Source organism: Gorilla gorilla, chromosome 16 (genome assembly GCF_029281585.2).
Source record: "Gorilla gorilla gorilla isolate KB3781 chromosome 16, NHGRI_mGorGor1-v2.1_pri, whole genome shotgun sequence".
In the NCBI taxonomy this organism is placed as follows: domain Eukaryota; kingdom Metazoa; phylum Chordata; class Mammalia; order Primates; family Hominidae; genus Gorilla; species Gorilla gorilla.
The window spans coordinates 74,382,844-74,395,508 of record NC_073240.2 but is presented as its reverse complement, the minus strand read 5'-3'; the positions used below and the strand labels follow the sequence as shown (position 1 = coordinate 74,395,508).

The 12,665-nt window shown below is 37.6% G+C and overlaps 1 protein-coding gene across 2 annotated transcripts in view; it reads right to left on the bottom strand.

Annotated features, from left to right (window-relative positions):
* REC114 (REC114 meiotic recombination protein) overlaps positions 1-12,665 on the bottom strand; it is a 106,190-nt gene that overhangs the window by 6,013 nt on the left and 87,512 nt on the right. For both annotated transcript variants that reach the window (XM_004056457.4, XM_019011041.4), the window contains exon 4: positions 2,855-3,067. In XM_004056457.4, coding sequence (XP_004056505.1) covers positions 2,855-3,067 — 213 coding nt within the window. The remainder of the gene's footprint in view (positions 1-2,854; positions 3,068-12,665) is intronic.

The window sequence follows — 12,665 nt, the reverse complement described above, 5'->3', positions numbered from 1 at the left end:
TGCTTTCTATACAGCGTTTTAATCTCACCATTTTACAGATGGGGCTAATTGGCTTCCGTGAGATCACACAGCTACTAAGAAATAGGGCCAGGATTCTAACCTAGATCCATTTTGATACCAAAGCCTGTAGTCTTTGCACAACATCATGCTATCTTAGTCAAATCACCCAATTACAGTTCAGAAGAGTCCCTGAAAATAGAATCAAGAAAGGCATGAAAGTTTCCTAACCATTTCTCAGGTGTTTCTACCTAGACATTTGGGACCAGTCTTTAACATCAGAGAGCTGGAGCCTTCATCTGGGGCTATAGCTCACAACTCAGCCTGCATTTGTTACTGCATGTTACAACTTCAATTTATTTGCATTTGTAATACTTAGATAATTGTGTAGCCTGATGAGGTTCTAGCGTGATGTGACTTCATTACCTTTATAAGGAACTCCAGACTGAGTTCCCAAAATCTGGAACCCTTTTGGGTTTTTTTGTTACACTCCATACACTGGGTATACTATACTATCATCTGAATCTAACGGGCAGTGAAACATGAAAATCTAAAGGGCCAAGAATCATAAGCAATAAAATACCTTATAACAACCAACCCATTTGTAGGGAGGGGATTCTTAAGGAATATAGCAGGAGCTGAATATAGACGAAGCATTATTGTTTGAAACTAGATCCAGGGTTTGTGAGGCAAGCAGCTTCAGCATTAAGACATCTTCACAAAAATCAAACAAAGGGAAAGAAAACACCAAAATCTATTTGGTAAACTAAATACATTCAAGAGGAAATCATGCAGCACCTGCTTAAAGAAAAAGATTGTATAATAAATGATGAAAATTTATGTTCACCTTAGACAAATTACGAGTAACAAGAAACTTAGTGACAGCTGGGTGTGGTGGCTCATGCTTGTAATCCCAGCACTTTGGGAGGCCGAGGTGGGTGGATCTCCTGAGGTCAGGAGTTCGAGACCAGCTTGGCCAACATAATGAAACCCCATCTCTGTTAAAAATACAAAAATTAGCTGGGCATGGTGGCGGATGCCTGTAATCCCAGCTACTCGGGAGGCTGAGGCAGGAGAACGGCTTGAACCTGGGAGGCGAGGTCGCAGGGAGGCAAGGTTGCAGTGAGCCGAGATCGTGCCATTGCACACTTCAGCCTGGGCAACAAGAGCGAAACTCTGTCTCAAAAAAAAGAAACATAGTGACAAAACAGCAAAAATGAGGTGTTTTGGTTAAGGAAAACTAACATGATGAAGTAATGGAAAACCAGGTTTGGAAAAATCACTTCTCAAAGCAAATGCAAAACCCAGCTTGAAACTAGTATCTCATCTCAAGAGCAGAGGTAGGTGCTTATTCCAATAATATTTGAAACTGCCAAAGAAATGCAGAACACATATTTCTGGGAGAAATTCTATAGTCATGAGTCTCAAACTTTTTTATCGCAAGACCCCTTATGAGGCCTTCAAAGAACTTTCATCTGAGTTACATTTATCTGGTATTTATCATATTAGAAATTAACACAGAATTTAAAAATATTTATTAAAAATAAACCCACTTTACGTTAATGTTGAAAACATTTAATGGAAAATAACTTTTCTAAAACAAAATGTAATGATTTTTGCAAATCTCTTTACTACCTAGTTTAGTAGAAGGTGACTGGATTCTTATATTTGCTGCTGCATTCAGTTTGCTGTAATGTGCTGCTTTGGTTGAAGACATGAAGAAAATCTGGCCTCACACAAATTGTAGATGGAGAAGGGAGGGGTATTTTAGAATAACCTGTTCAGATAACTGTGGATATTCCTTGATACAACACCAAAACTCAACGAGTGAGTTGCTTAAAGTTAAGTTGCAATATAGAATCTGAAACCATAGCAATAAACTTGTCGTTATATTACAATCTTTTAGCCTATCTTACACTTTTGAATAGCTCTTTATCCACGTATAATTTTGTGGCATTCAGGCATCGGTCATCTGGACAATACTGATTCACTGAATATACTGTCTTTCAAATATTGACACATTTCATCAGGTAATTACTTACAAGCAAGTAAATCACATTTATTAATAGCACCTTTAGAAAAGTCTTCCGGGTTGGGAAGTTGTGAAGCTCATGTGGCAGATACAAGTTTTTCAAGATTCTAATTTTCACTTGGAAGCTTAAATTTTATCATTTTCAATAAATACTATCAGTTGTTTTCCTGAAGTGATAGTTCATTTCACTGATTTTTGAGAAAATGTCTGCCAAATACCCAAATCTGAATTACCATAGTCTGTTGTTCTCTCACATAATGATGGTATTTTATGAAAAAAGAGGCTAGTTCAAAATACAAATGTCACACAGGTGCGTTCCCTTGAGACAGCCATGGTACTGCAGACTGCAGGGTTATTTCGTTAGTTTGTTCTTACTGCGAATGATTGGAACATGATGACTATTAGTACAGTTTGGTGCCACTGCCTGATCTGCATGAGACGACAGCAGCCTTACGATGCCTTTGTGTCATCAATTCAAATGTTGACACAGTGAAAAAGGCAAGTGATACTATTCCTTTAAATATTAAGAAAAATAATTTTGACCTTGTGGGCCGCCTGGAAGAGTCCTAGGGAGGGGTTCATGGACCACACTTTGAGAACCACTGTTCTGTAGTGACACCCAGAATGCAGCTGGAACTCCTCCCTCCCTAATTTCTGAATAGGGAGCTACAATGAGTGTCGACCTCAATTTTAAAAAGTCACCCAACATAGATGTTTTTTAAACTACAAACCTAACAGACTTGACAAACTCCACTGTCATTTTGGCCACTCATCGTGCACTGCATTGTCATGTTTCCTGTATAACCAACACATCAGCCTACTTACTCCAGGCTGCCGTGGGACACTCTTTGCAGAATCCTTCCCTTGACTTTCAGTTGCCCTCGGTGGGCCAGGAATCAGCTGAAGCTCCTGGATGTTTCCATCAGGCACCTGAACGGTTATGTATTGCGCCAGCTTCTGAACACAACTGCAGCAGTGTTCCAGCGCCTGCTCCTTTGACTCTCCACTGAACTGTACTCGAAACAGGCGACTCTTGTCCTGTTTGACAAATCAAAAGTTATCATGAGAGACCCTCATCATATAACTATTTACTTTGGGGTCTTCCACTGAGTGTTTCCTTTGCTTGGCGGAGGAAGAGGTATAGATAAGGGAACAGTCATCTTCACTTATTGATGCAGGCATAGAAAAGCCAATAATTCATTTTCTTCCCCCTTTTGGGAGTTGTTCATCATACTAAAATTCACTTCCCTCTGGGAAGTGACATCAGCAACAGTGGAAAAGCTCATATCATAAAGACAGGAAGATCACTATACTGATTGCAGATCAGTGTTTTATCGTGCTTTGGAATAAAGATTTCATAGCTTCTAATTCCCTAAGTGAAAAATCTGTGAGGATAATAATACAGCAAGCATAGTCCTGCTCAAAACTTTTCTAAACTGAGTAATACCAAACCAGGTAGATAACTATGTTAAACAAGGCAGTGAGCTTAAACAATACTGGGGAAGAGTGACAGGCAGATGCTCAAAGCTAATAGATCTCATGCTAATGATCTGTAGTACCCTTTATCCTTAAAGAGGCCAGACTACCATACAAGTTGCATAGTGAAAGGCTGTCTTTAATTTGCTGTATGAGTCACATCCCTTGGCAAATTAGCAAATGTGGGACAGATGCAATTAAAAAATTTTAAAAATCTGTCAACTACATCAAACTTATTTGATTACAAGTATAAAAACATCTAAGTGTAAAAACATCTAGATTATAACAATAACATAAAGTCATTTTAGAATAGTTTCCCTTTTTCCTAGTCTACTACTCTGCCTAGTTTAGAGGAGTCAACCTACATAAAAGCCTCCCGAAACAGGACTGTATATATTGTATACCTTTCATCAGTTTCTTCTGTAAAGAAATGTAGATGCTAAGCTTAGCACAGTGACAGTCCTTTTCCCTCATGAAATATATATACCATGTTGCTACCTTGAAAACACTCCTAACTACAGTTAACAAAATCCTGTAAGTTCCTATAAGCAAATAAATAGTCCTTGATTTTCCTGTTCACAATTTACACTATTTAAATAAACCCATCAAGTAAAGCCATATATTTAGATTACAGAAAACTCTTGGCATGGCTGAGATAATGGTAAACTATCATGTTTAGAAGAATAGGCACCACTACCCCTTTTCACTGCCAGTATTTGGTACTCTTTATATTTTAATTCACTTAATTTTTTCCCCTGAATATAAAGTAATCCATTATCATTATTTTATCCAACACTGGAAAAAATATGAAGTCATATATATCTGTGGGTGTATAAAAGAATACATACAAACACTCATGTATATTTAATTTCTAAAATTTTAGGTACATAGGTGTGTATATATTTATGAGGTACATGAGATGTTTTGATACAGGCATTCAATGAGTAATAATCACATCATGGAAAATGGGGTATCCATCCCCTCAAGCACTTATCCTTTGTGTTACAAACAATCCAACCATACTCGTGTATTTAAAAATTTCCATTATCGTCATCCTGTTGTGCTATCAAATACTAGGTGCAGTTCGTTCTTTCTTTTTTTGGACCCATTAACCATCCCCACTACCCTTCCCAGCCTTTGGCAACCATCCTTCTACTCTTATCTCCACGAGTTCAATTGTTTTGATTTTTAGATCCCACATATAAGTGAGAATATGTGATGTTTGTCTTTCTGTGCCTGGTTTATTTCACTTAACATAATGACCCCCAGTTCCATCCATGTTGTTGTAAGTAACAAGATCTCATAATTTTTTTTTTAACTTTTATTCTAAGTTCAAGGGTCCAAGTGCAGGTTTGTCACGTAGGTACACTTGTGTCATGGGAGTTTGTTGTACAGATTGTTGCATCACCCAGGTATTAAGCCTAGTACCCATTCGTTATTTTTCCTGATCCTCTCCTTCCTCTACCCTTCAAAAGGCCCCAGTGTGTGTTGTTCCCCTCTATGTATTCATGTGTTCTCATCATTTAGCTCCCACTTATAAGTGAGAACTTGTGGTATTTGGTTTTCTGTTCCTGTGTTAGTTTGCTAGGGATAATGGCCTCCAGCTCCATCCATGTCCCTACAAAAAATATTTCATGTTTTTATGGCTGCATAGTACTCCATGGTGTGCATGTACCATATTTTCTTTTTCTAGTCTATCATTGATGGGCACTTAGGTTGATTCCATGTCTTTGCTATTGTGAATAGTGCCACAAAGAACATGCATGTGCATGTGTCAATATTACAGAATGATTTATATTCCTTTGATTATATACCAAGTAACGGGATTGCTGGGTCAGATGGTGTTTTAGGTCTTTGAGAAATTGCCACACTGTATTCCACAATGGCTGACCTAATTTACACTCCCACCAACAGTATATAAGCACAACTCGCCAGCATCTGTTATTTTTTTTACTTTTTAGTAATAGTCATTCTGACTGGTATGAGATGGTATCTCACTGGTTTTGATTTGCATGTCTCTAATGATCAGTAATACTGAGCTTTTTTTCATACAGTTGTTGGCTGCATGTATGTCTTACTTTTAAAAAGTGTCTATTCAGGCCAGGCACAGTGACTCATGCCTATAATCCCAGCTCTTTGGGAGGCCAAGGCGGGAGGATCACAAGGTCAAGAGATCGAGGCCATCCTGGCCAACATGGTGAAACCCTGTCTCTAGTAAAAATACAATAATTAGCTGGGCATGGTGGCGCATGCCTGTAGTCCCACTTATTCGGGAGGCGGAGGCAGAAGAATCACTTGAACCCGGGAGGTGGAGGTTGCAATGAGCCTAGAGCACACCACTGCACTCCAGCCTGGCAATGGCAAGACTCCATTTCAAAAAAGAAGGAAAAAAAGTGTCTATTCATGTCCTTTTCCCACTTTCTTATGGAGTTGTTTTTTTCTTGTAAATTTAAGTTCCTTGTAGGTGCTGGATATTAGACCTTTGTCATATGCATAGTTTGCAAAAATGTTCTCCTATAGGTTTTGTGTTTACTTTGTTGATAGTTTCTTTTGCTGTGCATGGCTCTTTGGTTTAATTAGATCCTATTTTGCTTTTGTTGCAATTGCTTTTGGCATCTTTGTCACGAAATCTTTGCCTGTGCCTGTGTCCTGGATGGTATTGCCTAGGTTGTCTTCCAGCATTTTTACAGCGTTTGGTTTTACATTTAAGTCTCTAATCCATCTTGAATTAATTTTTGTATTTCTGTCTATGGCTAGCCAGTTATACCCATTCTGTGTGTGGCTATTTTATGGCTGAATAGTACTCCATTGTGTATAAGTACCACATTTTCTTTGTCCATTTATCTGCTGATGAACACTTAGGTTGCTTCCATATCTTGGCTATAGTGAATAGTGCTGCAACAAACATGGGGGGTGCAGATATCCTGATACATTGATTTCCTTTCTTTTGGGTATATATCCAGCAGTAGTATTGCTGGATCATATGGTAGCTCTATTTTTAGTTTTTTGAGGAATGTCCAAACTGTTCTCCATAATGGTTGTACTAGTTTACATTCCCACCAACCATTTAAGAGGGTCCCCTTTTCACCACATCCTCTCCTGCATTTGTTATTGCCTGGCTTTTGGATAAAAGCCATTTTAACTGGAGTGAGATGGTATCTCATTGTAGTTGTGATTTGCATTTCTCTGATGATCAGTGATGTTGATCACCTTTTCATATACCTGTTTACCATTTGCTTTTTGAGAAATGTCTATTCAAATCTTTTGCCCATTTTTTAATCAGATTATTAGATTTTTTTTCCCTATTGAGTTGTCTGAGCTCCTTATACATTCTGGTTATTAATCCCTTGTTATATGGGTAGTTTGCAAATATTTTCTCCCCTTCTGTGGGTTGTCTCTTCACTTTGCTGTGCAGAAGCTTTTTAACCTAAAGTGATCCCCTTTGTCCATTTTTGCTTTGGTTGTCTACGCTTATGGGGTATTACTGAAGAAATTTTTGCCCAGATCAACATCCTGGAGTTTCCTCAGTGTTTTCTTGTAGTAGTTTTCATAGTTTGAGGTCTTCGATTTAAGTATTTAATCCATTTTTATTTGATTTTTGTATATGGTGAAAGATAGGGAGTCTTGTTTCATCCTTCTGCACATAGATATCAGTTTCCCAGAACTCTTTTTTTTTTTTTTTTTTTTTCCTGAGACAGTTTTTTGCTCTTGTTGCCCAGGCTGGAGTGCAATGACACAATCTCGGCTCACCGCAACCTCCACTTCCCGGGTTCAAGCGATTCTCCTGCCTCAGCAATTTCCCAGAACTCTTTATTGAAGAGACTGTCTTTTCCCTCAGGGTATGTTCTTGTAACCTTTATCAAAAATGAGTTCACTGATAAATATATTTTTATAGGTTATATATTGTGTGTGTATGTAAAATACGTTGCTGTTCTATAACATAATTTTTAATTTAACATCAAATATATAAAAATAGAAGTATACCTCATTACTTTCAATGGCTGAAGAGTATTCCTTTATTTAACTGGCCCCCTATGGATGAACATTTAGGTTATTTCCAGCCTTTGTTCCTATTATAAACCACAAAACTTTAGCAAGCACTCTTATACATACATCTTTGTGTATACACGCCTAAAAGCAGATTTGCTGGGTCAAAGGATGTGTGTAATTCATATTTTGGTACATAATGCCTAACTCCCCTGTGGCAAGACAGGGCTTATTTACTCCCACCAAGAATCTATGTGCCCATTTCCCTCCAACACTGAAGATTCTTTTTTTAAATTTTTGTCAACATACTAGGTTAACATAGTTTTTTAAAAATTTCATTTCTTTGATTACAAGTGAGGTTGACTATCTTTCTTATGCTTATTGTTCATTTGTATTTTTTCTTTTAGTGTATTACCTATTCATGCCCTTAGCCATTTTCCTCTTGGATGGATAATCCCCAAATTATCAAGAGTCATTGAAAGCTAACCTTCCCTGAGTAAAGGAAAAGAACTGATAAGAGACCTATACATTCAATCTATAATACTACTATGAATCTTCTTTTGTGAAATTAAACTGATTTCTTGTTTACAGTTATTTAGCTGTTTCCAACAGACTCTATATGAAGACATCTATATGAAGTACCCTTATATTAGCTATTAGGATTCTGCAATTAACCTTCTGACAGTGACATCAGCAACTGTACTTCATAGCTAGCTTTAAAAAGCTGTATGCACAAGCAGACACTAAGCATACAAGCAGGGCAAAAACCTGAGACCAGTTATATAAGTCTACAGGTATCTATATGTGAATGTATATAATAATCAGTTTGGATAGCTAGGGTTTTTTTTGGAGTATAATTCCAAAAAAGCAACAGAGTAGGTTACATGTCTAATAGCCTAACTGAAGTCTTGTTCCATGTTTGCTTCTGTAAAAATTTTAGAATTTGAGCTTATCCTCTAAAGCCAGAAATACCACTTCAATGCATGTGGATCCAAGATAAAACCCAGGTACATCAGGAAAAATCTGAAAATTAGTTGTATCTCCATCCTATATCCTCAATGCCATGGGTTACCATAATGGAAAACTTTCCACTGGGTTAACCAGAGGGACTGCTAAAGATTGAAAGTCTTGATGAGATTTATTTTTATGCCATAATTAAAAGTCAGAAAGAGCTTTTTGCTGTGAAGTGAAAAGTTCTCAAGTATACCAACAATCACGAACTTCGCCAAATATACAGTCTCTAGTTTCTATCACCTAAGAAGACGGGCTCATAATTACTGTATCTGAAGTAGTGGCTTACATGTAAAGTTGCACCTACCCTCCTTCAGAACACTTAATTTCAAGTTATAACAACTAATACAGACTCAAGGAAGCAAATTTAAGGATAAGTGCTCATCTCTTTTCACTTATCTATGTGTACTCACAAAGGGATTAGGCCTACTAAGTGCTGGCTCACAGGTATGAATAGCATCTCCATACAGAGATGCTTAGGCCACAGGCTCCACAGTAGGTGTTCCAAGGCATCGTCATGCCCTGGAAAATGTGGAGCCCAGTTAACACGACATAGAGAGCCAAGGAGACACTAGAGGCCTCATAAAAACCCAGTGGGTTTTCCCGCTGGTTTTAGATTCATCACCCAGGTTGGTAAGAAATTTTCCATTACCACTAAGACCCCAATTGAAGCAGTTTTCCCCACCGCTAATTGTGAATTCCTCTACTATAGAAAATGTGGAAGTACAGAAAAAGGTCTTAACCAGAGAAGGTACTTCAGCATTTTATTTGATTCTTTTCTTTGAAACTAAAAGGCAATACTCAAAGCCTTGGCTAGACGAAATCATTTTAAAAACTCCTCAGTGAGTTACTGGGAGTGAGAAGTAAAGAGGACAGTGGTTGTTTGGGTTTCCTTCTTTGAGCCAAAGTGCCCTTAAGATAAGGAATTATATGTCTATTGTTAGCCCCCTATTTGATCAGAATTGCTGGAAAAAGGGAAGCCTACCTTATAAGTAGGCAGAGTTTATTCAACCTACTTATTTCAGTTCAGAGAGGAAAGAAATATAATGTTTACTACTCACAGAATTTATATTAAATTGCTATAAAAGGAATGAAAATTTTACTTCTTCCATTTGTCAATTAAATAATAGTGTTTTGGCATAATACTTGAAAACTAAAAGTTATCCAAGCCAAGAAGCACCAGAGATACTCTTTGCCAGGTAGGGCAAAAGAAGAATCTGTTGGTTCAATGTCAACATATTACATCAAGTCAATAGATCAAAGGAGGAAGAAACCCATGATCTTAATACTTGTCAAAAAGCATTTGATAAAATGATATGTAATCCTGATAAAGGTATTAAATAAACTATAATTGAAAGAGAATCTGCCTTACATGATAAAGAATATCCAACCATTAGCTAGGCATGGTGGCACACTCCTGTGGTCCTAACTAGTCAGGAGGATGGGGCGGGAGGATTGTTTGAGCCCTGAAGGTTGAGGCTGCAGTGAGCAGAGATCACAACACTGTGCTCCAGCCTGGGGGACAGAGTTAGCCTCTTCTCAAGAAAAAAAAAAAAAAAAAAAAAAAGCCAGTTAAGAGCCAGAGATGGAGTTAATGTCTAAACACTACTTCCCATGCAAGTCAGGAAGACGTCAAAGATACTATAACCCTAAGATTACAGCATTCTGGGAGATCTAGACAATTCGGTAAGGTGGGGAAAGTAATAAAAAATATAAATCATTGGAAAGAAATACAATTGTCTGTAAATTATAAAAACACTTTCCTAGAAATTAAAAAACAGTTAATAAAAGTTTAGTAAGGAGGTTAAATTTAAACTAATTCAGAAAAAAATCCAATAATAACTGGCTGAAAATATATTTGGGATAAAGAATACCATTTACAGCTAGGTGTGGTGGCTCACACCTGTAATCCCAGCACTTTGGGAGGCCGAGGCGGGCAGATCACCTGAGGTCGGGAGTTTGAGACCAGCCTGACCAACATGGAGAAACCCCGTCTCTCCTAAAAATACAAAATTAGCTGGGTGTGGTAGCGCATGCCCGTAATCCCAGCTACTCAGGAGGCTGAGGCAGGAGAATCGCTTGAACCCGGGAGGAGGTTGCAGTGAGCTGAGATCACGCCATTGCACTCCAGCCTGAGCAACAAGAGTGAAACTCCGTCTCAAAAACAAACTAAAAAACCATTGACAATAACAGGCAAATGGTTCCTAGTTTTAAAGTTTAAAAAGTCTGTGCATACAGTATATACACAAATATATAAAATTATATAGCTACACAAATTATACATAGTTTGAAGAAGAGAAAAACTAGGCAAAAGAAGTAGGTGATTAACAGAAGAAATACAAATGTTACATTACCATTCTCATCAGTTTTAACAAGAAATGCAAATTAAAGGAATATGCTCATTTCTGCCTGTCAAATTAGAAACTAGTTTTTGAATTTAAATTGTATCACCACGTTGGAGAGGATTTGGATAAATGAACATTCTTACACATTGCCAGTACAGTAGAAGCAGGGACAACCTATCGGGAGGGCAAATTTATAAAAAAAAAAAAAAAAAAAAAAGTGTATACTTCTGGGACTTCTATCTCAAGAACCCTGTAAATAAATCCTTATGAAAATCAGAACATTTTTATAATAGTGAAAAATTAGCGATTAGTTAAACCCTAGTGCATCCAAACAATAACATGCTACCAAGCCATTATGAGTGTTTTCTTTTAGAGACTATCTAATGACTTGGTATAATGTTCCTGATAAAAAGAACAGGATACAAAGTACTACAATCCCCATTTTATAAATTATCTATATGGTGGACACTCAATTAGCACAAGCCAATCCACAAGAGGGGCTGGAAATGTCAAATGCTCATTTTCCTAATCTTTGCAGTTTGGGACAGCCATATTACACTGGTCCATGACACATAAGCAGGCATCTTCTGGGGGTTGTGGGTGGTGGAGAGCTATATAGGAAAGTGGATGCTTTCCTTATAAAAGGGCCAGGTGATGCTGACCTTCCTTCAATGGAAATATAGTAGAGCTGCAGCAACCATTCTGCACCCAAGAGGGAAAGGCCAGGAGAATTACCAAGATGCCAACCTGGACACTGTTGAGTTGCTGGAGGATGCTAGCAAAGGCCTGTTTCTAGATTTCTTTTTTCTTTTTTTTTTTTTTTTTTTTTTTGAGACAGAGTCTTGCTCTGTCGCCCATGCTGGAGTGTAGTGGTGCGATCTTGGCTCACTGCAACCTCTGCCTCCTAGGTTCAAGCAATTATCTTGCCTCAGCTTCCCAAGTAGCTGGGATTACAGGCACCTACCACCACCCCTGGCTAATTTTTGTATTTTTAGAAAAGATGGGGTTTCACCACATTGTCCAGGCTGGTCTTGAACTCCTGACTTCAGGTGATCCACCTGTCTTGGCCTCCCAAAATGCTGGGATTACAGGCATGAGCCACCATGCCCAGCCTAGATTTCCTTTTAAGTGGAAAAAAAAAAAAAAAAAGAAATCCAGTTTTTTAGGCCATTATAGCTGATTTTTCTCTTACATGCATCTGAACACAATCCTAACTGATACAGTATATATGCTTAGTAAAACCTTCAGAATATTAATAATTATTTTTGAGTGGTCAAATTATGGTTGATTTTTATTTTGCTCTTTGTAGTTAGTTTAAAATTTTAGTAATAATGTATATTTAGAAAAATTTAAAACTCAAGTATCAAACATACAGCATGGTATAACTTTTTCAGAGATCTATACATTCATTCAGTATGATATGGTCTGGAGCTAAGTCCAAAGATCAAAGGGCAGCCTGGTTCTCTGATAGCTAGTCATAACCTGGGCTATTGGCTTAAGTCACTTTCCTTATATGGGAAACAAAACAGGGGTTCTTGAACATTTTGGAGTGTGTGCTCCAGATCCCTGCGGCAATCTGGTAAGCCACTGGACCCCTTCTCAGAACAATGTTTTTAATCACACAAAATGCACAAGTTTACAAAGAAACCAATTATACTGAATTAGTTTATTACAATATTAAGGCGCTAATTTGTGAACTAATATATATGCTTCTTTATTAATGTATTTGATAATAAAGATCTAGTAGGAGGACTAATAAACACCTTAATTTTGAGGTAGTGATGAGCATAAACATTTGAGATGTCAGAAACAACTGA